At 41.1% G+C, this 27,656-nt stretch overlaps 1 protein-coding gene across 1 annotated transcript in view; it reads left to right on the top strand.

Moving 5' to 3' along the window:
• The window catches only part of HMGCLL1 (3-hydroxy-3-methylglutaryl-CoA lyase like 1), a 116,649-nt gene that overhangs the window by 7,300 nt on the left and 81,693 nt on the right, over positions 1-27,656 (top strand). Inside the window, 2 exon segments of the mRNA XM_010973914.3 lie at positions 23,777-23,857; positions 24,099-24,206. Coding sequence (XP_010972216.2) covers positions 23,777-23,857; positions 24,099-24,206 — 189 coding nt within the window.

Here is a 27,656-nt window from a genome sequence, read left to right as displayed (position 1 = left end):
TTTTGCTGAGCGTAATGCCCTCAGGGTCCATCGGATAGCAGATGTCAGGATTTGCTCCTTTTTGTGGCTGGATAACATGCCTTTGTGTAGACGTACACCCATACACCACATCTTCTTTATCCAGCCATCTGTCAGTGGACATTTAGGTTGTTTTCATATCTCAGCTGTTGTAAATAGTGCTGCTATGAACATGGGGTGCACATATCCATCCAAGACAGTGATTTCCTTTCCTTTGGATAAATAGTTAGAAGTAGAATTGCTGAATCATAGGAAAGTTTTATTTCTGATTTTCTGAGGAACCTCCATACTGTTTTCCATAGTGGTTGCACCAATTTAAAATTCCCATCGACAGGGCACAAGGATTCCCTTTTTGCTACATGCTTACCCCCATGTGTCATTTCTTGTCATCTTGATGATAGCCACTCTACAGATGCAGGAAGGCTTGATTATCTTTGCTTCCAGCAGGGAGTCAGTGTAATGGTGGCTTACTTTACGTCAATCAGATGTTTAGCTGATTTGAGGCTGGACCTGCTTCATTTGTGTAGGCTTGTCTTTTCTCGTCACTCTTACTTTTCCTTTTGTCACCCTTCAGGGGTCCTAACTAAAGGACTTGAACTCAGAACATGCCCTCCCCAACCTCTCGGCTCCTGGAGGAGCTGATGCTTGTTCTGGCTTCTCATCTGATGGTACAGAGTTGGCCAGTGACTCAAGAGGAAGAGTCATGCCGAATGTTGGACCCACCACTTTCTGTTTTTCTTCTGTTTAGTCGATTGGCCCCTGAAGTACACCCTACCTTGACAACCCCTAAGGCTATCGAACAAGTGTTTTTCATTAATATTTGGACCAGATTTTCTGGTTCTCAGTGAGACATTTGTCCTGAACAAGCTAGTTGAAAGATTAACAACATAACAAGGAAAATATTTTAAAACACCAAATTTGCAATATAATTTGAATTGTAAAAATACATTCATTTGCCATATTACAAAGCTTTTGAAGTGGTTACATTCCAGGTAATAGGCAAACTGTTGAGAGTAACACTTCATGTATTTATTTTTCCAGCTTTATTGAGTTATAATTGACGTGTAACATTGCATAAGTTTAAGGCGTACTGGTTTCATACACCCATATATTGCAAAATGATTACCACCGTAGCTTTGGCTAACATCTGCATCACATCACATAATTACCATTTCTTTTTGGTTATGAGAACATTTCAGATCTGCTCTGTTAGCAACTTTCAAGCATATAATATAATATTATTAACTGTAGTATAAATTAATCACTATGCTGTACATTGGGTTCCTAGAACTTAGTCATCTTATAGCTGGAAGTTTGTATAAAGTAACACTTTGAAGTTCAAAAGATGAATAAAAAGATTGGCTGCTTCACGAAAAAGTAATATTTTATGGAAAAACTGACTTACAGTGGTTTTCACTGTAAGTACAAATTGTGAAAGATAAAGAAGATATAATACATAAAAATTAATCTTATGCTTAACTTCAGAATCTGGCTTTAGAGAAACAATAAACTATTTACTTCCTCTTTATGTATGACGTGGTTCAATCAAATTTGTTGAATGAATGAACCAATGAATGATTAATGCATAGTTTCTTTATAATATTTTATATCTATGGTTGTAAGATTATTTCCGATCTTTCAACTTTTATGGGCATGAAGTTGGTAAATATATTTTCTTCTTTTTGTTAACCTTTTCTTTATAATCTTATCTTTTGCTTTGCCTTGATTCATTCCTGGTTCATAGTCAGTATGGATTAGGCACTGCCTAACTGCCTTAACTGCAGGAACTCACTCAGTCCCTGTAATCCATTTTATAGAGATAGTAACTGGGATGCAGAGAAGTTAAAGATCTTGTTTGTGGTTAGTGGCTCATGATCTAGGAATTGAATTTGGGCTGCTAGAATTCCAGAAACCCCAGTTTTCACCACCGTACCAGTGCTTCCTGACTTTTCTGGTGATACGAATCAACTGAAGTGTTCATTAAATGGGGTGGAAATCCAGATTCAGTATCTCTGAGTTGGAACCCCCTCTCACTGCTTTCATTTCACCTAATTTTGGGAAACGCTGCGCTGGGCGATGCTGTATCCGCTTCTCCCTGTATCTGCCGTCAGAGGGTCTGCTGTCTGCTCACGTTTCCTCTGGTCTGTCTTTCCAGAGCTCCTGGCTCCAGCCCATGAAAGACTCCTATGAGTTTCGACTTCCCTTCTGTCCTCTTTGAGGGTGAGACTAGAGTTCTGCCTGGACGAGAATTGCATTGGATACAAAAGGAAAAACAACTTGGTTTCCAATAAATTTCCTGTTCTCTTCAATCTCCGATACTCTCTGTCCTTGGGTTTGCTGTTGGCTCCCCTGTCCCTTGCTTTCTCTCCTTCCAGCTGGCTTTCGCATCCTTCTCTCCCCCCACCCCGTGTTCTTGTTTTTTCATTAGCTCTGAGCTCCTCCAAGTCTTCCGGCTTCTCTTATGATTATTCACTCTGGGCTGTAACTTTCTCTGACCCTTTCTTCTTTCGCCGTTTTCCCCGTCCAGGTTGAGCTTTTATGTCTGTTTCTTTTTATTTTTCCCTCATCATCAAGGGGCTAGACTGCACAGACTTGGTGGGTCACGCCTGTGTAGCAGGCGGTGTTCAAAAAAGATAAAGCAAACTCATATATTTGGGGAAGATCATTTTAGCAGAAGTTCTGACCCAAAAGTGATTGTCCAGCATGCTTAAAGACCTCACAATAAAAACAACACAGAGAAGCCCACTTTCCACCCGCTGGTCCCCCTTTGTCAGCCTAAGTAGGCGACGCGAATTGGCTACTCTGCAGGTGAGACATTTTTAACCTCTGGAAATGTTTTGTTTGGTAGAGATAACACTTAAAAGAGAAGTGCCTATGAATGCCCTAAACAGGATTTTTCCTCTTTACTCATAGATTTACCCATGTCTGGATATTTGGTTCTGTGACCCTTGCTGGACAATTACGTGGGGATATTTTAATGAGACCCATTAGGACATTTCTGAACATTGGCCTATTTTTCAACAGCATAGAGCTTAATCATTGTTCAGCAGGCAGGAAGGTGTCTTGATAAATTACCAGGAGGTTGCCATTTTCCCTTTCAGACCATCTTCCTTTTCTTAGTGATCAGAATTCATTCCTAAATGAACACAGGTGTTGGGGGATTTTTTTTTTCTCTCCTGGATCTAAGCATATTTATGAGCCAATTTTCATGCTCTTTTCTTACAGAAAATAAATATTGATGACCAGATCTTTTTCCTAAACACATTCATTTGAAAATCAGACAGATTTTTTTCTTTGAATTTTACTCGGGGCTCATTTAAAAAGTTACTCAGCTTTGTAAAGGTATATATTTTGAACTGCTTTTTAAAAATATAACTTATAGAAAAGCCAAGTAATAACAAGAGGAGAGAAGCTCTCTGAAAAATACAACATATAAGCAAAAGCTGTTGTTTCTAGGCATTGATGAAGGGGCCAGAGCTGTGAGTGCCATCGTGCTTTTGAGAAGAGGAGCTGGTATTTCTCTCGCTGGTCCAGAGGGCAGGAGCGCTGTGCTGCAGCGCTGACACTTGGTGGTGAGGATACGGCGGGACAGGAGTGTGCGGTGTCAGGAAAGGGAGAACCAGCGTAGACACTGTCTCAGGAGCGCAGTCCACACCACGGTTTCATCCTTCACTGCTGGCCTCCTCTGAAAGCTCGTTTCTTCATTCTGCTGTTGATTTGGGTCGCTTTTTCCCCTCTGCAATCCCTTCTCACAGTTCAATTAAAAATTCACAGGCCTGTGCATTTGTTCTGATTCAGTGCCGGGGGAGTTAGTGATGCTGATCATAGACGTTATGGTAGAGGTGGATTTCAGGTCAGGTGGGATTTGGATAGATAACAAGGCATTCCTGGCCAGAAAGAGATGATTGAAGGCAGAATTAATGTAGTGAAATTATGGAGAATTATTCATTTAGTTATACATATACACGTGCCTGAGGTAACATATGAGTCAGTATGTGCATCACCGTCTGTATCAGTCTGTCTGTCTATCTGTCTGTCTATCTATCTTTATCTATCTATCTATCTATCTATCATCTGTCTCTCATATGTCTAATCTAATCTTTCTTACAGGAAAAAAAATAACTTAAAGGCCCCTAATCTTAAACATTGCCTTATTATTACTTCGTTGATTTGAAGAGGGGTGCTCACTTTTTACTAGTGGGGAAACTTTTTTTTTTTAACTATTTCTCTTACGTCCTTCACTGCAGCCCCAATTCTTGAATAGTGCTTAGTGGACCCATTTATATTTTCTACATTGAAGCAGAATTCTAAGGTTGAACAGATTGAAATACCTCTTTGTTAAATACATAATATTTGCAGTGCTAAACTGAGGGCTTCTCAATGGGTGAAACTGTATTTTATTTATGTTTCCATTATCTGGAAGGCTTAAACGCTTAGATCCTGTTAAATGTTTGTAGGATAAAATAGTCTTGTATATGCTAAGTAAAGCAAATATTCATAGTATAAACTTCAGGTGGTTTTAGCCAAATTCACTGACTTTCTGGTTGGCAAAAATATGTATTTAATTATGTCAAGATTTTTTTTTTTTTGTAAAATAGAATCAGTAGCTTTCACTCGTACTGTTTTTCATATTGAACTAAAATGTCTATTTTTAAAATCCTGTATGGATTTGGGAAGTTTGAAAGCCTCTTCTTCTCTTTCACGGCTGTCGTTGTAAAGATCAAAAAAAGTAGAATCTAGCTTGCCATTCACTTTCCATATCTGTATTTTTATTGAGTTAATTCACACAGTGTAGGATATGCCTCTTCTCGTAACTCTGTTTTACAGGAGAAGGACCAGGGACGTTGGGAATATAATGATACCCTCAGGGTGAGGCGGTTTCTCTATTACAGGGTGCGAGCTGTGGTCTCTGGTTTTGGATTCAGCCTGGGCTGAGCATCCCCACTGATAGTAAGCGCGTCGAATGTCACCTGTTGCTTGTAACTTTCCATGTCATGCTGCCTTGGGCTTGTGAAGTAGGGAAATGCAGATGGAAGGAAACTCCAACTACATAAAAACGCCTTTAATGTACGTTTCCCTATGTGAAATCAGCCTTTCAGAAAGTCTCCTTGGCGAACTTTATTAACAACCAATGGGGTCTAGGAAGCTTGGCAAACGAGGAGGCAAGAAACCCCAAGGAGAACGTGTCCGTCAGACGTCTTTCCTTCTGCAGTTTCCTTCCAAATGGTTTTGGATCTTGAAGGAAGTGGAGTGGCCCCCTGCCACCACCTCCTTACATCTGTAACCCACGGGGTATGCAGAGTCTGGCATTCGCTTTTTAAATTCTTTCCTTGATCTGTTTCCATTTCACTGTGAAATAGAAGCCGATCGGAGGTTAATGTCGAAGTCAAAATATGAATCTTATTTTAGTTAGACATAGTTTCTGCCTTTTGAGAATTTTTATATGCGTGCCAAGGATTCTCTGATTTTTTTTTTTAAATGCTATGTCACAGTTCAGACCTCGTATTTTACAGAAAGCCAGGGACCTGGTCAAACCAAAGCCAAGGGCAATTTGGATCTCTCTGCCTGGGTAGGAGGGCTGTGTTCAAAAGACATTTGCAAGACCCTTGGAGAAACAGATGTAGTTATTCTGAGTTTCACCGTGAATGTCTGCTCTCGCTTAGTCCCCATTCCCTTACGACAAGATTTTAATATTTAATTCAGTATAATTCTGCCAAATGTATTAGGAAATATTGAAAGGAACACATCAGCTAAAGGAGATGGAACGTAAGCTTGCGAAAATACTCCTCTCTTGAGAGCCGGATCTCCTAAATCGATTTGCTCTCTGAAGAATGTATACAGATGTTGACCTTTTGATGGAAATGATGTAGTAATAACTTGTTAAGTAGAATATCAATCATTTGTCTTAATGCAAAAGTATGATTTAGGGGCAGGAGTATTACTTTAGCATACCTGCACTAGATTTGCAACTGACTTATTACGTGGGACACATTTAAGAATATAGGAGAGGCATAATATTATGTTAACTGTCAATAGAGTATTTTTACCAGGAGTTTGGGAGATTATATAATGATGACAGCCGTGTTGGTGGTGGTGATGGTGGTGGTGATGACACCAACCTCTCTTCTTCTTTTTTTTTTTATTGAAGCATGTAATCAGTTACAATGTGTCAGTTTCTAGTGTACAGCAGAACTTCCCAGTCATGCACATACATACATATACTCATTTTCTTAATCTTTTTCATTAAAGATTATTACAAGATATTGAATATAGTTCCATGTGCTATACAGAACAATTTATTTTTTAATCTATTTGTATTCATAGTGGCTAACAGTCAATAAATTTTGTCACCCGAAGGGAGCACAGCTGGGACCCACACTGTACCGAACAGGGTTTCATACACTAGTAGACTGCTCAATTCCTTCCCCAACCTTCTATTCTCAAGGAGAACAAATGAGCAGTGGGATACTTGGATCAAAGTTGTATCCAGTTGGGGTCAGTCTGCAACACTCCTGCCTCACTCAGGATTTGGTTGGGACCCAGCTGGGGAATAGTCCCACATCGATCTCCTTTAAAAGAGGCAAATAACTTAGAAAAGGTCTGCAAAGTGGTTAACATATAGCAGCTTCCAGAAAGGACGAAAGAAAGTGAAAAGTACCGAGAATATTTAGCCTTGAGTGTAGAAAGCAAAGGGGCAGTTTTATAACCCATACAGAAAGGGTTATCCTACAAAGATGAGTGTTTCTGTTGCTTTTTATTTAACCCAGGAATTAACTGAAACAGGAGGTTGAGTATCAAGGTGAAATTTTCTTAAAGGAGGGCTGTTAAATACTTGGAAGGGTGGTGATTAGATAAACCCGTTATCGTTGTCTTAAATGTACGGTGGCCACACATCCCCTTGGCTTGAGGTGGTCCTGATTCACGCCTGTGGCCCTGGGATAGTGAATACTGTCCCGTTTACTTTCAGCGCACCCTTGTCTGGATCATACTATGTGACCCTCTCGCTGAAACTTCCTGCTTCATTTACTTTGAAGAAACACAGACTTAATCACACACCGCCTCCCTTCTTCCCCGACCAGAACGCAGACTTTTCACACTGAGAACCCAGGTTCCCATCTCTGCCCCTGCATAGATTTCTCATGGTGCCTCCAAGTGACGACAGTGACCAAGAGCAGTCACAGATAAGCAAAGCCAGAACCCCCCAGATCCCAGGACGTGGACCCCGCCTAGAGGCTAAGCCTTTTCCAGCTTCTGCGTTTCTGTGGAACATTTCTGTGGAAATGAGGGTGAGGTCCAGGCAGTGTCCTGGACCAGGAGTCCTGTTTCCAACCTGGCTTCCCCTCCGAGCAGAACATTTAAAAATCTCCTATCCCTCAGCGGGCCCACCATCCTCAGAATTATCCAAACCGCTGCTCCTTCCCAAAGCCCATCAAAGCTCGTTCGACCTTGTAGACCATCTGTCAGGACTGCGATCTTGGTCATCCGCGTGCTACCTCCCTTCACCTTGAGGGAGCCCTGAACAAATCTGGGGCCGTATCTTTCACCTGCCGATGGAACCACCCCGAAGACGCATTTTAGCCACCTGGGGTTCCTCAGAGGATGAAATGATTGTCCCAAGGGAATGCCAGTGCAAAGAGCCAGACGCTGGCCAAGACTGGACTGGAGGAGAAGCCAGCGACATATTTCAGTAGCATTCAATGGGGCTTTTTGTTCCAAAGTTTTATTGTGGAGCACATACTACTTATCTGGCCCTCCATTTTTAAAAAAATTTATTTATTCACTTGTTTATTTTTTATTTTGGAGGGGAGGTAATTAGATTTATTTATTGATTTGTTTAATGGAGGTGCTGGGGATTGAACCCAGGACCTCGTGCACTCTAAGCACGCGCTCTGCCACTGAGCTCTGCCCTCTCTGCCACAGCCCTCTATTTAATTTGACCAGTTAGCTTGTCCTTGAATGTGCCCCCGCAGATTTACATTTTTTTTTTTAAAATGCAGAAAAAGAGCCTGTCTAGAGAGGTGGTGGGAAGGTTAAGTGTCTGTGGTGGGGGCTGTAGCCCCCAGTCCCCGCCCCCTCTCCCCTCTGGGTGTGACCGTTCCAGTGAATTCTGGACAACGGAGCAAAGGAAAAGGTGTCACTTCTGGAGAGAAAGGGCACGAAGCAGGCGTGTTTCTCGCATGCTCTCTCTCCCCCTCCTCTCAGTGGGCAGGACCAAGCAAGAAGGAGCCTGGGGCCCTGAGTGGCCAAATCCTCCCGACCGGACTTGGGCAAGAATTCATCTGTGATGGTTTTAAGGCACCGACAGTGTGAAGCTATGTGTCACGGTGATTACGCATCCTGCCTAATCAAACCCAGTTCTCAGACTTTGAGCCTGGAGTGGAGGTTGAGCCTTGTGTTTGCAGAGTTTCCACAGACTGAGACTCAAGGGGCTTTAGTGGGCTGCTGGGAAGAAAGACTGGGGATAGAGTCGGGCACTTGTTCCCAAAGTGCTGCCTTATCTTTCTAACTGCTAACTTTTCCGGATGCTCAAATAGCTGGCATCCCGAAGAAAAACTCGTATTCAAAGAAAGCTTGGTTTTGTGTTTCAGGATAAACTTGAGTCTTCTGGGGGAGAAATAAACTAGCTTAGAGCCCGTATCCTCTAAACTAAATAGAGAATCGTATTTATTCACTCCTACCTTCCTTCCTTTATTCATTCATTCATTCTTTGGCAGTGGGGAGTGGGGAACTGTGAGTAGGTGTGAGGAACGGGCAGGAAGATGGGATCGTGTGAACCAGTGGAAAGCAACACTATCTTCCACATGATGAACGAGTCACCATCGCTGCTGAAGTCAAACCACTTGCTTGATCAAAGCCTTGGATTTCCATTTCCAAAACCCAGAGCTTTCTCAGGACTTTAAAGGACGGCCAGTATGATCAGGATGAGCCTATAAACGGATAGTAGCAGGATGTCTTTCCAGCTCTGAGAGACGCTAGCCAGTGGCTCTGAATAACCGGACGTCGTCACTGTCTCTTCTGTTCCTCACGGCCACGTCCCAGTACGTTCCGTCTTATGTGAGTTGCATGTTCCGTTTCATATGATACCTGTAAGCTGCTCTGTCCCATTTCCAATTCCAGCTTTTTTTATACGTTCAGCTGTGATCTACGGTTCATTCTGTTAAGTCCTTGCCATAATCCCTCTGTTCCATTTTATATATCCACCTTCAGTGCTTTGTCCCCTCCCTCACATCCTAACACCTTCACTTAATCGCCTTTTAATCATTTGCCTGAAAAGCAAACCCTCCGGCACTTATTGTTTCCTTCCAGATGCTGCTAAGGAATGACTCCCCAGGCACCTCACCTACCATTCCATGCATGTTCTGTTGGCGGGGCAGACTGGGATTCCAGCACTCCAAAGCTTTTAAGCTCTTTCTTTCCAAGAAAACTCATGGCTAACACCATTATTTCCTTACAAAAACAGCAAACATCTGCAGACTGAAACATCAAAACGAAGAACAAAAATTGTGCACTGTTCTGCTCAACTTGGATGCACCCTTTATCGGACATTTTCGGCAATAAATCAGTGCTCTCCCTTTCAATTTCTCTTAAAAGAGGAAAAAAAAAAACAACAAAACACAGTGGCCATACACAGTGGCCGATTTTCAGTTTCCCCTCAGAGGAAGAGTTAACGAACAGGTTACACGCAATGACTAATTATTCCTTATGCCTTCCAGCTAAGCAAACTAACCTTCTATTTGGAAAGCTAACTTCTCACCGAATCCATCAGGTTGCTCAGTAAAGTTGCCTTTTCTTCTGTGTGTAAACAGTTCATTTCAGCTGCATTGCTTCATTTTAGTCAATAAACCGAACTATCCCAACAAACTGCTTACTCTAAACACACAGGATGCAATGTTTATGAAAATCGTTCATTTCTTCCACACTCTGATATTAACAACTTTGGGTATAATTAAACTGTATTATCTAATAACCTCGTTTTTAAAAGTTTGCTCTCAGTTCTACAATCTCAGTTAATGTAGGTTCCTTTTTAGAAATAAGAAAAGAAGGTCCCTACAATTTAAGACTGAGCCAAACCTCCTAATTCCAGCTGTTTCCTGCATAGAGCATGATGGCCTTAAGTCATCTTTTGTTTAGACTCTTCCTTTAGATCAGTATTTCTCGACCTTTAACATGCCTGTGAATCCCCTGTAGAGCTTCGTGTTAGCACGGTTTCCTGGGACCATCTCCAGAGATTCTGATTCCCTGGGTCAGGTTGGGCCATGAATTTGCAGGTCTAACCAGCTCACAGATGATGGCGGCGCTTCCGTTCCAAGGACCGGAGTTTGAGAACCACTGCTCTATCTTACGCCAACTTAAAAAAAAAAATCTATGTGATTATGCTTAAGTATCAGTCCACCGTCATCAACTACAAAATTGATAAGATATATCACTCCCTACCCACTTCTCCCACTGGTAACCATAAGTTTGTTTTCTATGTCTGTGAGTCTGTTTCTGTTTTGTAAATGAGTTCATTTGTGTCATTCTTTTTTTTTTAGATTCCACATATGAGTGATATCATATGGCATTTTTCTTTCTCTGTCTGACTTACTTCACTTAGTATGACAATCTCCAGGTCCATCCATGTTGCTGCAAATGGCATAATTTCATTCTTTTTTATGGCTGAGTAGTATTCCATTGTATAAATATACCAAATCTTCTTTATCCAGTCATCTGTCGATGGACATTTAGGTTGCTACCATGTCTTGGCTGTTGTAAATAGTGCTGCTGTGAACAATAGGGTGCTTGTATCTTTTTGAATTAGAGTTTCCTCAAATATATGCTCAAGGGTGGGCTTGCTGGATCATATGGTAAGTCCGTTTTAAGTTTTTTTAGGAACTTCCATACTATTCTCCATAGTGGCTGCGTGAAACTACATTCCCACTAGCAGTGTAGGAGGGTTCCTTTTTCTCCACACCCTCCCCAGCGTTTACTGTTTGTGGACTTTTCAGTGATGACCATTTTGACTGGTGTGAGGTGATACCTCATTGTTTTGATTTCATTACCCTTATATTTGAATGTCCCAACTGATGTGGTTTCTAAAAGTTCTGACAGATTTTGAAGTCAAGAAGCTTCTACATTTCATTAAATATAGTGGCACTTAGAGTAACAGTGTACTCCAAGAATAATGACAAAATGAGTAATTGAGTTACTTGAAGGCATTGCAAAATCTCTTTGGCTGAAGGGTGGGGGTCAACTGAAACCTTATTGCTGAGGGATGAATGTCTAACCATTCATCTGCCAGCTCTGGATTCCACAAGATCTATGTTAAAAAAAAAATGTAGATCTTCTATAACCCCAAACTACTCTTGGAATTTGAAAGGAGTCTCCCTGGGGTGAAAGAAGAAATTAAGATCTTGCTTGTGAAGAGGAGAGAGAGGGCTGTTTCTGGTACTCTGCTCTCTCAGCCTGTGATGCCAATCAGAATTATTACTGTATTTAATTTGCCTTTTACATTCATATTTTTTCCATAAAAACATTTCCAACAAGTAAATAGCTGTGACCGCCACGCTCATTTATAGCACCAGGCTGCCAGGTTTGAATATGAGCTCTTATTTACTCTCCTGATGAAGTGAGTACCTCTCTGTTGCCTCTTAAAGGTCCAAACTGAGGTTGACAGTGCCAAGTGGAACAGGATGGGTGGAGTCGGGGGTGTCGGCTCTGGAAGGGGATAAAATTGTTGGCAGGCTCCAAAGTGGGCTAATGTCTCTTAAGTATTTTGAGCTCCTCGCTGAAAGACCTTGAATAATTTCCAGGGATTATTCTGATTATGTCAGGTAATCAGCTATCAACAATAATTCCTTTCATTGTACATTTTAGACAAGTAGGTACATTGTAAAATGATAAATGGGAAACTTTTAAGCTAGCCTGCTTTCAGAGTATTAGAAAATGCTTCTCATGTCTTCAGGGGAGCCTGAAGAAAGGCAGAAGGTAAACATTGGTCAAGCACTGTGCTACATAAATGCTTTCTATTTTCAGTCTTATTTAATCTTCACAAAAAAACTAAACAAAAACAAAAAACAAACAAAAATACTCAGAAAAGAGTCAAATTCCCACTTTAAACAGAGGAGAATGAGGACGAGTAATTAAGTGATTTTCTCAGTTCTGAGCATCAGAACATGGAAGAGCCCAGTGGTTTGTCTCCAGGATTTTTTCGCCACCACGTTGGCTGACTTACCGTGCTTTCATTTTTTTTTTTAAATTCTTATTTTTTATTGAACTGTAGTCCGTTTACAATGTTAGTTTTGTGTGTATGGCAAAGCGATTCAGTTATACATGTACATATGTGTACACCATCATTTTTTGTAGTTTTTTTCTCTTTGCTTTTTGTATTGACGTATAGTTGACTTACAATGTTGTGTTAATTTCTGATGTACAGCATAGTGATTCAGTTATATATATACATGTAAATATATTCCTTTTCATATTCATTTTCATTATAGGCTATTACAAGATATTGAGTATAGTTCCCTGTGCTGTACAGAAGAAACTTGTTGTTTATCTATTTTATATATAGTAGTTAGTATCTGCAAGTCTCAAACTCCCAGTTTATCCCACTATCTTCCTCCTTTCCCCTCTGGTAACTATAAGTTTGTCTTCTGTATCTGTGAGTCTGTTTCAGTTTTGTAAATAAGTTCGTGTCTTTTTTTTTTTTTTTAAGATTCCATGTATAAGTGATATCATATGGTATTTTTCTTTCTCTTTCTGGCTGGCTTCACTTAGTATGATGATCTCCAGGTCCATCCATGTTGCTTCAAATGACATTGTGTCATTCTTTTTTTATGGCTGAGTAGTACTCCATTGCATATATACCACATCATCTTTATCCAGTCATCTGGCCATCTGATGGACATTTAGGTTGCTTCCATGTCTTGACTACACCTTCATTTTTTAGGAGACGTCTAAGATTTACTTCCATAATGGTGTTAGAAACAAAGCTACTCGAGGAACTGAGGCTTTATTTTGGGAATGTTTTCAGTAGAATAACTCTTTAAAATTGATCTGTGTACCAAAATGGGCTTTCTTTTCTTTGACCGAGTTCTAGCATATGGTCTTGCATATGTTGTGTCCGGTCAGAACTAAGTGAATGAATAAATGAACAGAACAATGATTACCAGCACCTCTGATTTGCCTCATGGCTATTGTGTGTACAGCACTATGCTTATCTTTGCCCACGCTCTGTGTAACTATCATAAGCTCCATTTTATAGAGGAGTCAGTGAAGGCTGGATTTTTGTCTTGGGTGCTAGGTTCAGTCATTGATGATAGTGGATCCTTAGAGATCCTTAGATAGTGGTACCTCCCTGGATAGTCGTATCTAACTGATCTATGTACCTGGGGAGGAGATCCTGGAGGAGGTGGCTGTGCTGTGGAGCCAGTCCCCCATACTTGGACTCACGGTGAGAGACCGCCATGTTTGATTCCTGTTTGTCCGCCCTGAGTCTGAAATGGAGGAGTGGTCGTATTCATGCTTGACATTTTGGCCAACACAGTGTCCTACAGAGGTGGCTTGGCTGTGGTGTTCATCAGACTGTTTGGTACTTTGAATTGTGTATGGAGTATTCAGCGATCATTTTTACTTTGTTTTGTTTGTTTTTAGATGTCTGCATTAAAAACATGACCCCAAAGTCCCCTGAATCACTTTTATAATTTCTTAAGTCACATTCATTGAGTAGCTTTTCATCTCATTAGAATTTTGGTGAACTGTTCTTTGATGTGGTGGATCAGTGTGATGTTCTGCAGAAAGTCCAGATATTTCAGATCCCTTGAAACATTATGGTGGATGGTGGGAGAGTTACTGTAGCCCTGGGAAAATCCTGTGAATGTGTGATGTTGTTTGTCCTAAACAGTGGGAATTGTGTACGTTTTCCTTCCCGTTAAGGTATAGAAAAGAATGGACTCTCTCGATCAGTGGCTACATGCCTGTACCTGAGGCAGAGTTAATTTGTTTTCGTAAAGATACCACCTGCCGGCACAGACACTACCATTGGGATTGAGTTTGATAGTCCACTGTCAACCTTCAAAATCTTAACATCTTTCGAATTTGGTAGAGGTTGTACTGGTGATTAACATGGATTTATCAGAGAGCAGAAAAGTGGTGGCCAGGGACTAGAGGGTGGGGAGAATAGGGGGTCAGTAAAGGGTACGAACGTTCAGTTATAAGATGAATCCAGTCTGAAGATCTCATGTGTAATGGATGACATGGTGACTGTAGTTGATATCGCTGTGTTATGTAATGGAAATTTGCTAAGAGGGTAGGACTTAAATATTCCTACCAAAAAAAAAAAAAAAATGAGAGGTGATGCATGTGTTACTTAACTTGATGGGGGAAATCCTTTCACCATGTGTACATATATCAAACATCACAGTGTATACTTTAAATGTCTTAAAATTTTGTCCGTTCAAACTCAATAAAACTGAAAAAAAAATGGGTTTATGATGGGGTCATCATGCCTGCATCCAAGTACCTAAGTACTTGAGGATGGCAAAAATCTCTGCCGGTTTTCCTAGTTCTCCCAAAATTGCCTTTTGCGTCTTTTTTTTGTTGTTTCTTTCTGTTCCTTTCCTTTTCTTCTTTTGTTTTCACTTTTCTTTTTTTTTCCTCTTTTTTTCCTTTTCTTTTCTTCTCTTTTTTCCCCCTCCCTCCCTCCATCCCTTCCTTCCTTCCTTCCTGTCTTGGCTGAGTGGGAGGAATGAACAGTCTCAGAAGCCTCCACTTGCCCCCACGATGTGACAAAAAAACTAGCTCCAGGATAGGCCTTGTATTATAGGTCAAAGAATGAGTGTGTGGTCCAGGATGATCTGGCTGTCAGATATGTCTGTTCCAAAGATACGTTCAGGGACTGGAAAATGACCATAGGGATGTAGGGCTCCAGGGCTCCGTTTATTATGTGGCCCTCCTACTCTCCATGCTAACAAGGGGTGTAATGACACTTTGCACCCCAAGTATTAATGTCAACTGGGACCTTGTGTCCAGGAGGCTGGAATGTTTGGTATCCCCTTTGCACAGTGTAGTCTTACTCAAGTGATTGACTGCAGGTCCCTTGGAAACTTCCTCGTGGGAATCAGCTTTTTCTAGGTATTTGGTTTTTCGGTCTGAAAATGGGTCAGATATGTACACCAGGCAAGGGGATTTCTGCAGAGGTGATGAACCTCGGCTAACTCATAACTGCCTCCTTGGTTCATTTCAATTGTATTTTTCAGCGTGCCTGAACCTCGAGACGTTTTGGGCGGCATAACTCCGTTCTGGAGGCCTGTCCTGTGCACTGTAACAGGTCTAGTGGTATTCCTGATCTCTTCCAGCTAGATTCCAGCAGTGCCAGTGGTTGTGACAACCAAAAATGTCTCCAGACATGGCCACATACCCCTGGTGGGGCAAAACTACCCGCACTGGGAACCAGTACATCTTTGAATAATCTAAACATGGCTGCAGGTTTCCAGGGAGTGGTAGCGTCCTCAGCTATTTCCAAGGATGAGAATCAGCTGAAAAATCACCAGCAAATGACCTAGCTCCCGAATCCCATTTTAGAGACTGCTTCCTCAGTTGACTTCTGGCCCCAGCTTCCTTAGGTCTGGTTCCCAGGAGACAAAGTCTCAGATGCAGATTTGTGTGCAGGAGGTTGTGGCCTTGATTCAGTACCTCTGGGGAAGGGAGGGAGGTGGGACCAGCAGAGGGAGAAGCGGGCTGTGATGTGGTCATCCCCAGAGGCCTCCGTCAGTCCCCCAGGCCTCTCCTAGGCTGAGTTGTCCTCCCTGGGGAAAAGGAGCTGGGCTTTTATGCCACTCCATCAGCCACTCATTGGGTGATCACCGGGATGGGACATGACTTGGGGTAAGGTGGCTTTCTTTAGCTGAGGGCAATTCCTGAGGAAGGGTTCAGGGAGATGCCAACAGCTGCCCAACCTCTAGCTTCTGGAACATCTCAGTCCTGGAAGGGGTATCTGAGCAGCACACCGCAGCAGCACACCCCCATGCATAACAGAAGTCAGCATTTCCAGTGGTGCAGACTTCACCTAACCTCGCTAGCCTTCGGCACCATTTCATCAACCTCTTATTCTGCCATCTTTAGCGCACATCAGTTCATTTGTAACAGATATCGAAAACCCTTTACACGCGGTGAGGTGTGAGGGACCATCATTTATTAATTAGGTAATCTGTTTTGGTACTAATGTGTATAACCATGCCAGTGCTCAGGCATTTTGACTGATTTTTGCCAATCAGAAAATGCACATTACATAAAGGAGTCTTTTGATGGAGAGGCTTCATTAAGATCTGAACATTTTTATTTGGAGTTTGAATGGATTGGGTGGATGGCTGAATAGCATTATTGAACTTCAAAGAAGACTATTATAAAGCTGAAAACTCAACACATCTATGATGTGATTTTCCCATTTGCTATTGTTATACAACCAACATAGCATAACTAAAAAGTCATGTATTGCTTTTTTGTCAGTAATAACAACCCCACTTAAGAATTTAAAGCAATGAATTGTGTCTTCTTAACCAAATAATAAGCCAGGCTTCTCCAGCAAAAGCACTGCTGTAACATTTGCGAGTATAAACTCTAAAACTCTGACAAATTTATACATCCCAATAGTTTTTTAAACTTTGTGGTTATAAGGTCATGCTGCCTGTATAACTAGCTTAATATAGTTAGTGGCATTTTCTATTTTAAACCACTCTTTTCAGAAATTTATTCTAAAAATATTTCCGTGATGGAACTTGGCATATTATATATCACATTTTATCCTGGGAGATTTAGCCTTCCCAAATATATATACACATATTTTCAATCAATTTGACTGCTTCTGTGTTTATGGAAAGCAAAACAATCTTAGCGGTTTCATAAAAATGTTATTCGTGAAGACCCTGAGGAAAAGGAAACTTTTCATATATAAAATATTTCAAGTCAAACTTTTTCTCGTGATTTTCTAATTAACACTTTCATTACTATCCTACACTTTAATACAGTAACACTGATAATAGTAATGAAAAATTTATAGATCTGGTTGGCGGACTTTTCCATCAAGTTTATTTTGTTTTTATTCTTAAGTTGCCTTGAATGCAGGAATAAATAATTTCATTTCTTGAAACTCAATAATGTCAGTTACAGCCACCATTTAAAGAAACATAACTGTGCATGCTCTGTCAGTGCGTTGAAGTTGTTCTGTTTTGAACTTCTATGTTTTTGTTGATGCCTCTGCTGGTTAGTTTATTAAATTCTTCCATTAAAAGTTACTGTTCTTGAATTCTTCTATTTGTTTCTCCTTATATGTGCTTCGTCTTACTTTCATTTTGTTTCTATTATTTTATCACCATATTCATTTCCTAAACTGTTCACATTATCTGTTTCAGCATTCTCTATTTTCAGTCCTCATACACTATTTTCTTTAAATGCAGCTATGTTCTTGTGTTAAAAGAATAATTAACGGATAATTATGAAATATATATGTATGCATTTATTACTTCAAGACACCTTTAAAAGTGGGACTTATTTAGCTGGGAAGTGGCTTTATGTGGTGCAGATGTTAAGAGCCTTATTTTTTTTATTTCAATAAATACATTTCAATCTGCCATATAGGATAGATGATCCTTTTATAATATTCTTATGCTTTTTGTGTGACTCCTCTGGATTCATCTAAGTGTTCATAAAATTTATAGATTTCCAGAGGGAATTCATATTTAAGCATGCTGTATTTCTACATGGACACCCAGCACTAATTTTCCATCCAGTGCCAAGAACAGATTATTACGACACATACGTACAGAGGAGTGTTCACATTTTAGAACTTGATGTTAATCTCAGTTAAAATGCTGACTGAATGCAGCTGGGAACACAGTAGTGCACATTACCCTTCTGGATGTGCAAAATTGCTGAAAGGTGAAGTGGACACCTTCCTTTACCTTTTGATTCAGTAAAGTATGATGTGTTGTTCAAGGAGTTTAAGATGGCTTAGTTGTATATTACAAACTTATTTTCACTTGGCCACAAATCAGTTCTTCTTAAACTGCCCAGGATTGCCTTTGAATCAACGTTGGGGCATGAATATTCCGAAAGAAATGTTCCAAATATCAGCTTTGCTGATTCAGCCCTTCATCCCAGAAAGGCACCAGAGAGAGAACCATCTTTAGATTGCTCCAGAGAACCAAGGTTCCGGTGAACATCCACTCCATCAGTGCATTATGTGTTTCCAACTCTGTTTGGTTAAAAGAGAAATTAATACTCTAGGAAATAACAAATAGCACAGTGTGGAGACTTTACTGGAAAATGTGCATATTTCAGATGAGATGGCAGAGTTAGATTCTTTCAGAAAAATGGACGTCCCGTGCCCCCTTAAAAAGTCCAGTTTAATTTCAAAAGCAAATCATGCAATTTCCTGATTCAGACTTTTCCTCTGTGTAGTGGGAACATTTGGTTTGGCCATGGTAGCCATTTTCCAGGGGAATACTGGCTATGAAACAAGATATTTCAATATCCATAAAGATTTTATTTGCACATAGAATTACTCCTCAAGAAATGAGGTGAGTAGAACATAAAAGATTCTGTCTAGAAATTTCTACTGTGGATCGTGTCATTTTCCTAGGGGAAGAAAAGTGTTTGTAGACTGAATAATAAATAATCATATATGTCACCACCAGGAGGGTCAATTGTGTATATAGAAAGCACCCATTATGACTCTTGGGAAATTATATATATATGTGTGATATAGTATATATAAAACACATATAATATAGTAACATACACACACACACACACACACACACACACACGTGTTCCTTAACGATTTCAGAGAAATTCCCATCAAAATACACCTTCCATTTAATTTTATGTAAAATTGAAAAATGTGAGTTGAAGGAGTCCATTTATGTTTTGCCTAAAAGAATGGTTCATTATTTGTTTTTTCAACCAAAGCTCAATAGTTGGTGATGTATTTAATCTCATCCTAAAGAAAATGAAAACAGGAGCCGGGGGACGTAGCTGGGTAACCTTAGAAAGTCATTTAATTCCTCTTTCAGGCTGCCTGCCTCACAGAGTAGCTTCGCAGATGAAACGTAGATAGAAAAGTGCTTTGCAATAATAAAGCGACGTATAAATGCAAGATCGTGTTGCTTTTGCTGCTCTTCTATGGAAGTGAACCATTAGAAATTTGATGCCAAATGCGGGCACACACTCAGCCCCTATAACGTGGCTTTTTGAAACCCTCACTCTGGATAATACAGCTTTTGTGTTTTCACTAGAATCACACACTACTCCACGTTACACAGGATACAAGGAGCTCAGTGACGGGCCTTTTAATGCCATAAAAATAAATTGAGACCATAGACCTGTTTAAAGATGGTGGTGCCCATTTCTGCAGACTACTTTTAACACTTGCAAATCTCAAACTTCCAAATTTATCCATTCCCACTCCCTTTCCCCGGTAACCATAAGAGTGTTTACTAAGTCTGCGAGATCGTCATTCTAAGTGAAGTCAGCCAGAAAGAGAAAGAAAAATGCCACATGATATCACTCTTATGTGGAATCTAAAAAAAAAGGAAAGGGAAAAAAGGACATTATGAACTCATCTACAAAACAGAAACAGACTACTTTTTAAAAATGCAATTCCTTGGAACTTAAAATACAAGTCATTCGTCAACTCTCATATACTCAGTGTGTAAGAAAAATGCCAACCCCTCACTGCCCCCACTCTCAGAAGGCCGCCCGGAGATCCCTGTGTTTAGATTTACTAAACTGTAAACTTGTTACGGCTAGAGATTTCTGTTTGCTTGGCTCATTTCCATATATTCAGTAACTATAATAATGCTGGCTAATATGTGTTTTATAGAGGAAAGGTCAACATTACTTCTGTAAATTTTAGATGTGAATTCATTCATTCATTCATAACAGTGTTAGTCAAGTGCTTACTATGTGTCCATTCTGAAGGTTTATAATCAAAAATGGGAAATTGGCAAAGAAGGAATTACAGATATATTTTAAAAATCTCTACAGATGTTATGGGGCCATAGAAATGAAATGACGGTTGACCCTTGAGCAACACAGGTTTGAACTGCCCGAGTCCACTTACACGTGGATTTTTTTCCAGTAGTAAATATACAGTCCTGCCGGATGTGATGTGCAGTTGGCTGAATCCGCAGGTGGAGAACCACAGCTAGGGAAGAACTGTGATAGGAGGGAACTGCATATACACGGGAGGCCAGCTGTATGTTATACACACATTTTTGACTGCATGGAGGGCTAGTGCCCTTAACTGCCGTGTTGTTCAGGGATCCACTGTACTTAATTCTAGATGGGGAGGTCAGAAAAGTCTTTCTTGAGTAGATTGTCAGTTGAATCTTGGATAATGAGGAAGAGTTTTGATTGCGGACAACAACAGTTTGGAGAAACAGCTCTTCGTGGCTCTCTCACATGTCTGCGTGTCTTATTAGCTCCCTTTGGAAGTACCTTCTCAAGATGTTTGTGTAGCCAGCAGCCGTGGGTATTAGAGGTAGTGTGTCTTCCTGGAGCAAAGGGCAGGCATGCTTACTGCCCATTATGACAGGCTCAGGTTCCCCAAGCACAGCTCCTGCAAGGCTCAGGGAATTTGATGCAAGCAAATGGTGGTGGTCCGGCTACTGCTGTGAAGGTGAAAAGGTCTCTGATTCAAGAGTCGCATATCTTCCGCCTGCTTCCAGGAAACAGTGGCAGTGTTCCTTACTAGCTAGCGTGTGGGGTAATACCCCATGGGTTCTGACAATTTTGTGGATGAAGGTGGGATGCTGAGAAAGACATGACTTTTGGAAGAGGGAAGAATGAGGGCTTTTCAGGTGGCTAAAGGAATTTGAGGGAAGTCCAAGGGGATTGGTAATGAACAGATTGGCCAGATTTTCTAGTCAACTGAGCAACAGATGGTCTTCTGCTTTATTGCCTGATAATGATGAGGAACTGAGAAGATGGTTACCGTCTGGTTTCCGGGAAGGCTGAATGATGCCCTGGTAGTGGTGACTTTCCTCAGGGAGGGAGGACTTCCTTGGCCACCCAGTGGTCAGCCTCAGGTCCACCCATTGTGAATAACAGCACTAAGATGAGTCTTATGTGGGCAGAAATTTCTCTTTCCTCCGTCCCATAGTTACTGGGAGTATAGAAGGAAGAAATTTGGCCAACCTTATGGGAGGAAGCCAGGTGAATCCTAAGAACTCTGATTGGCTGAGTTGGGAGGTGAGGGGGATGGGGTAAGTAATGCTTGCTACTAAAGAAGTGTAGTGGGCTGAACGATTTGGGTCACGGAAAACCAGGATTAGGGAGAATATTTGAGGGAGCTAGAGCAATAGACTGGGTGGGAAAAGGTGACAATTTTAATGAAGCCAATGATGGAAGAGATTCAGTAATACAATCCCCAAGTAATTATTTAGCACAGGCTAGGGCTGGGTATTGGGTATACGCCAAAGTAGAACCCGCGATAAATATACCAATTAGATGGAGATGGTAAGAGAGTTTGGAGCAGACAGCATGTGGTAGGGGACTGTCTGAGGAGAGGCATGAGGTGGGGGAAGAGTCACTGAATTCTATGTGCCTGTACATGTGGGTGGATTTGTGCAGCGAGCATTGCATTATTTACGTAAAGCTGAGCTGCTTAGAAAAGTCAGTGCAGAGTAATGCCCAGAAAGAGACTAAAGATACCAAGAGAGGGCTCTTATGTCACAAACACTCAACAAGTCTCTCTTGACTCTATTGTTTATTTATTTATACGGCGTTGAAAAGGGGAAATTGTTACTCTTGGAATTTACTGAACACGTTTTAACTTTCTTCTGATTTCTCTGGTGTTTGGGTAGAGGGGATACATACCCGTGTCTAAAAAGACAAAAGAGTAGCATTAGATTCAAGAAGAAATCTAAAATATTATCCAGTGAGCACATATTCTGCTTTGACTGAAATGGCCGTAAGTTGGTGGGGGTTTATGCTGTAATTTCTTTGCTTGTCACTTCTGCTAGCTACAGCAGTCATGCAGACTGAGGTCCCAGGATCTTTCATTGTACTCAGGGTATTGTCATCACCTTTAAAAAAACACTAGTTTTATTTTATTAGACGGGGTGAAATATTGCTGTTTAATAAAGCAGTATTCTTCATCCATGGATGCCCCAGACTAATTGCTGTTGAAAAGGCACTTACAGGAAATAATCCACGATATTGAGACCTTATGGTTTAAGATTGCCTCGTTTTTTTGTTGGTTTTTTCACTCCTGCAGTTTTAGGACTGGAGGAAAGAAGAAAAAGGAATGAGCATGTCTGATGTTCTCTACCTTCCCCTGCCATTCTGGTCCTTTATTGCCAGGTTGAAATGATGTCCGTCCTGTAAACGAGGCATGATTTCGTGATTATCATCCAAAACTGAGCCTCAAGCTGAGGAACCCTATGCATCCCCGCTCAGCCCTCCACCCTCCCGACCACATGTATCACAGCCTGTTGAGGAGATGCTGGAAGGAGAAATTCTGTTTCTCCTTGGTTAATTTCTGCTTATTGAATTGTCCGATTTCATGGAAATTGGGGAGGGTGGTGTGTAAACACTGTAACAGGGACCATCTGGATTCCTTTTGCTGAGTTCGTCAGCACAGAATGCTCTGAAAACTAAATAACAGCTCTGGACCCTAAAAGGGCCAAGGATCATTTCTCTGTGTGATGGAATCAACCTGGGTCCTGAATCCAAAACAGCACTTTATCACTATATGCCCGTGATTGTTACGAGGACAGTGAGACTACACGAACTGGTTAGCCCAAGTTCATCATCCCTTATGGAAGGCAAGACAAAAAAAAAAAAAAAAAAAAAAAAGCACCTTGAAAGTATAGTTCCTGCTGATCTAGGTCAATCCCATCAGCTTTCCATTTGAAGACTTTGATGATCGGTTATCCACATCTCACTGGGCTCAGAGATACCTGGAGGTTTTGTTTGTCCAGTCTGAAATTATGGAGCCTCCTTCTAATTTTAACTGCAATGTGAAGTTGAGAACGTCAGTGTCTGCTTTTCTTGTTTTAACCTAGTGTCCTTCTAAAGATGGTGTGTCCATGGTACTTATTTCAGGGACAGAAGTTCCAGAGTTCATACCCTCTGTGATTTCAGATTTGGCAGAAGATAGAACAGTATGTTCCACTGGGCTGGAACCAGGCTCTTCTCAGGGAGTTCAAGAATTAGGTCCTACAGCACAAGGGCATCTGTCCTTTAGGAAGCTGTATATAGGTGTTGGTTTTGCCGTGTAGCACAAGAAAGAAAGAAATGACACATCTTCCCTAGGACATGCCAGGAAACTGGATTCACACTCGGCAATTTCAGGGCATGGAGTGTGGCATCTGTGTGACTGTGCTTGGTAGAAGCCTGTGAATACAAAGATCTGATCTTTTGAATTCTAATAACCATGGTGAGTTTATCATCACAGGCAGAATGACTCAACAAATGGGTTCTTTCGACTCTGAGTGAGGCACCTTCTCCACGGTTCTATTAATTAATAAAAATTTATGTTTTGGATTCTGATCATCATTAGACTGAATATGATTGGGTTGTAAGAGAAAGATGACCTCACGTTGCTTGTAACGTAAACTTGATGTCTGGATTACGTCATTGTATTGATTTCTTGCCTTTCTTAACTTTCTAGGCTGAGGACTTAGTCCGACAACATGAAATTGTTTGAGTTTTCAGATAAGCCAGTTTGATGATTTAACAGTCATCTATTTTTCTTGCCTTGTGTTTTCCATTTCAGGAATCGTGCCAGTTATCTGGACTTCCTGAGTATGTTAAAATAGTAGAAGTTGGACCTCGGGATGGGTTGCAGAATGAAAAGGTAGTTTGATACTTGTTTTACATAGTTCATTTAAAATGCTAAATCTAAATATTAGTATTTATTAAGATTCTAGAGACGTCTATGGCGTTCACATATTAGATGATTATATTTGTTCTCAGTTGCTACTTGAATTTATAAATCTTAAAGAGTATTTGGTTTCAAGTAGGAATTAATTTTCTATTTGTGCTTCAGTAGACCTTATGCAAATTACTTATAAAACCTTCTTTTAATGTTTTCCTAGGTTATAGTTCCTACAGATATAAAAATTGAATTTATCAATCTACTTTCCCAAACTGGCTTGTCTGTAATAGAAGTGACCAGCTTTGTGTCTTCCAGATGGATACCACAGGTACGTAAGTCCATAATTCCTTAACTGGCTTCTTAATTCGACATTGCCAAGACTTATTGAACAGTGTGATAGACATTATGATATTAACTTGATAGAATACTAATTTGCTGTGTTCTTACAAAGTATTAGCCCATGCAATGAGATACGATTAAAGAAAAACTTCTTTAATGAAGTGGATCAATTACGTCCTGAAAAGTTATTTGGAACTCCATCCTAACCCGACACGGGTGTATGGTCCAGGGTAACGAGTAGAGGATAAGACTCAATAGCAGTGTGGATTCCTGTCCTCCGTTAGCCATTGTACTGATTTGATGAGTGGTCTGAATATCCCCAGGTGATTTAGCTTTTTTGTCTGTTGGAAGGAAATGATGATGAGTGTGACCTGATACCTTCCCCATGTAATCCCACATTAAGTAGTGAAAAATATAAATCTGCACTGTTTTTTAATGCTTATATTTGCTAGAGTTTTATATATATATATATGAATATATATATAAAAGATAAGATAAAAGAAGTCATCTAGACTCTTCTCTTGAAGAGGATAGAGGTGTATCCAGAGGTGGCTGGCATGTGGCAACAATCATCACTACTGAGACGTGGCTCTGATCCTAGAAACGTGATTAGTAATTAGCAAACAGTGGCACCTCCCCACCAACTTCTCAATCTGGTTCCCACTCCTTGGATCGTTGGATTCCATGGACCCTGTTTTTATTCCTTGGACCCCGTTCTTATTCCTTGGACCCCTCAGTCTCTCCCCAGGACTTCACTTCCCTGATTACTTTTTCATCCTGTTCCCTTGGTTGCCATTCTTCTCTGTGGCCCTCCTTCCCTGACTCCCCTGTTGCTCTTTTCCTGCTGTCCCTGACGTCACGTCACCACCACCAAGTTTAAGGCTCTCTTGAGATCCTGCAGTAACCTTCTCCACCCCTGCTCTCCGATTTGCCGACCCTTCCAAAGTCGGTAGCCCCTGCTGAGAGGCTGACAAAGCTGTATTTCTAGTCATGTCCTTTCTCATAAGCTTCACCTGGACATGCCACTAGCGCCTGAAATTCAGCAGTTTCAGAATCAGACTCATTAATGTTCATCCTACTTTATGCTAATAGCCCGATCCTTCCCTTTGGAATCTTGGATTTGAATTCTCCAAAATCTGTCTTTTGTGTCTAGTCAGACTCAAAAATTCTTCCTCCTCAATCTAGCCTATACTTGGCTCTTTATTCCAACTCCATTGACGCATTGGTAATCCACACCCTTAGTGACTAATTGTTGTGATAGTCCCTTCAGTGAAATTCGTAAGCACCATTTTCTCCCTTACTTATGTATTTGCCCCATAGTCTCCCAGAGACCCCCACCTCCTCAAACTCCCATCCTCAGCTCTTTTGAAGCTCCCTTCTCCCTGTTGAAAAAGTCTGGAGACCTGGCCTGGTGATGGAGGCCTCTCTACCCGGCCCCTCCTCCCCTTTCCAGCCTTCACTCTATTCCCCTACTTCCTTCTGCTGAAGCTCCTGTCAAACCAAACTGCCTCGTGTTCCCTTGCATCCTGCCTCGTTATGTATACTAGCTTATGCACAGCTCCATTTCTGCACTGCTCTGCACTTGTAACAGGATGATGTAAAAATGCTTCAAACACTAAAGCCTTCTTAATTGCAAGGCGTGGGAAGCGACCGAATCCACAATAGGATTGGTGGTGCTAATCATACATCACTTTTCAGAGTCAGTATTCAAACATCAGGGTCGCTCTTACTTATCCTCACAACAAATTTAACTTTTCTTTTTCTTTCTTTTTTTTTTTTTTGTTAGGGGGAGATGTAATTAGGTTTATTTATTTATTTAATGGAGGTACTGGGGATTGAACCCAGGACTTTGTGGATGCTAAGCACGTGCTGTATCACTGAGCTCTGTATACCCTCCCTGCTCTCCAAATTAACTTCTCTTCATCCCAGTTGTCACTGTTTACAATCATACCTATTTTTGGTAGATGTGTTCCAATTATCTGCTTGCTAGACTAGAAGAGTTACGGAGGCAGTGACCCTGTCTTTCTTGCTCATCACTGTATCCTCAGTCTTTGGTACCTAGTAAGGAGGTGCTCAATAAATATTGTGCAATGGATAATGAGTCCGTCAACCTGAAACAGCAATAACCCATGGCTGAATTCTTTGGCACACACAAGTAAGTCTTACTTTTGTCCATGTACTTGGTCTTGTGTTATAAAGGCCTCTGATATTTCCCTTAGGAAGACACAAGTAGCTTGATGAGATTAGACGTGTCTCCTTGACATTGTCATTTTGTAGAATGACATTATTATTATTTTACCCGTGGTCATGTGAGACCCTTTAACATCTTTACATCTTAATGACACTGCCTCTGTCTTTGATTTTGTCAGGGCTCTTTTCACGTATCTGATCAGTGTTGGAGAGAGACACTGGATAAGCTGGTATAACTTTAGGAGAGAGGACAAGGTAATATTAGTGGTGACCCACCAAAGCTATATTTCAGATTTTACATTTTGCTCTTCCTCTTCAAGATACTTTTATTTCCCCATGGTTTTATACAGCTGCCTAGAAAATCTGCCTCTTTACTGCAGTGATGCTGAGGGTCACATTCTATTATTCCACGATACCAGAAAGTATTTGATAGATAATTCTTCAGACTGATCTAGGACACCCCCAGGGCCGTTTCAAAGGATGAGGCTGGAACCCTTTGTGGAGGGGCTTCTCTTCTTTCATGGCTACTTAATAGAAAGAGGGACAGAACAGAGGGAGGGCCGTCCCTGTGTGAGCAGTAAGAGGAACATGCCTTCTGGCCTCACATTAAGTAGAAATATGTGATGGGACCATAAAAGAATATGATTCTTTCTGGAGCTTGGTCCGGAGGTGAATGCAGGACTTAACTACTGAGATGCACTGAAGTCTTCCTAGGCTCAAAGTATTATCGAATACATGATGGAATTCCCCACTCAGCTCGTGAGGACAGCTGTGGTTGAGGCAGAAGTACCTTTGTGCTATGTTCCTGTCAATATTCTGCCTGGAGCTAGGGTAAGTGGCTTCGCCTCTTTGATCCCTGGAAATTCCAGCCGTGATGCCTGCAGCATGGGAGGGCTTAGGGCGGTAAAGCCTGTGAATGGGTCCCTGTGTGTGAGCGCCCGGAGCCCAGGCTCCCAGACAGGCTCACCAGTGTTATCTGAGTGAATGCTGGGCTGATGGATGACTGACTGACTGATCGTGGGCTCCACGCAAGTCAGTCCCCTTTTCCTTAAAGACTAAAGTATATGTTTAGTTTAAATATTGGATCAGGCCCCCATCTGAATAATTAAAGGTATTCGTTCTTCAAATACTAAAGAATATGCTATATTCTGCTGGCCTCATGACAGGCCAATAAATTGGGAGACGAGGTGTTGGAGCAAGGAATAACAACTTTATTTTGGAAAGCTGGCAGCCCGAGAGGATGGAGGAC

This window comes from Camelus bactrianus, chromosome 20 (assembly GCF_048773025.1).
Source record: "Camelus bactrianus isolate YW-2024 breed Bactrian camel chromosome 20, ASM4877302v1, whole genome shotgun sequence".
Taxonomy (NCBI): Eukaryota; Metazoa; Chordata; class Mammalia; order Artiodactyla; family Camelidae; genus Camelus; species Camelus bactrianus.
The sequence above is the reverse complement of the archived record's forward strand: the minus strand, read 5'-3'. Positions and strand labels throughout refer to the sequence as shown.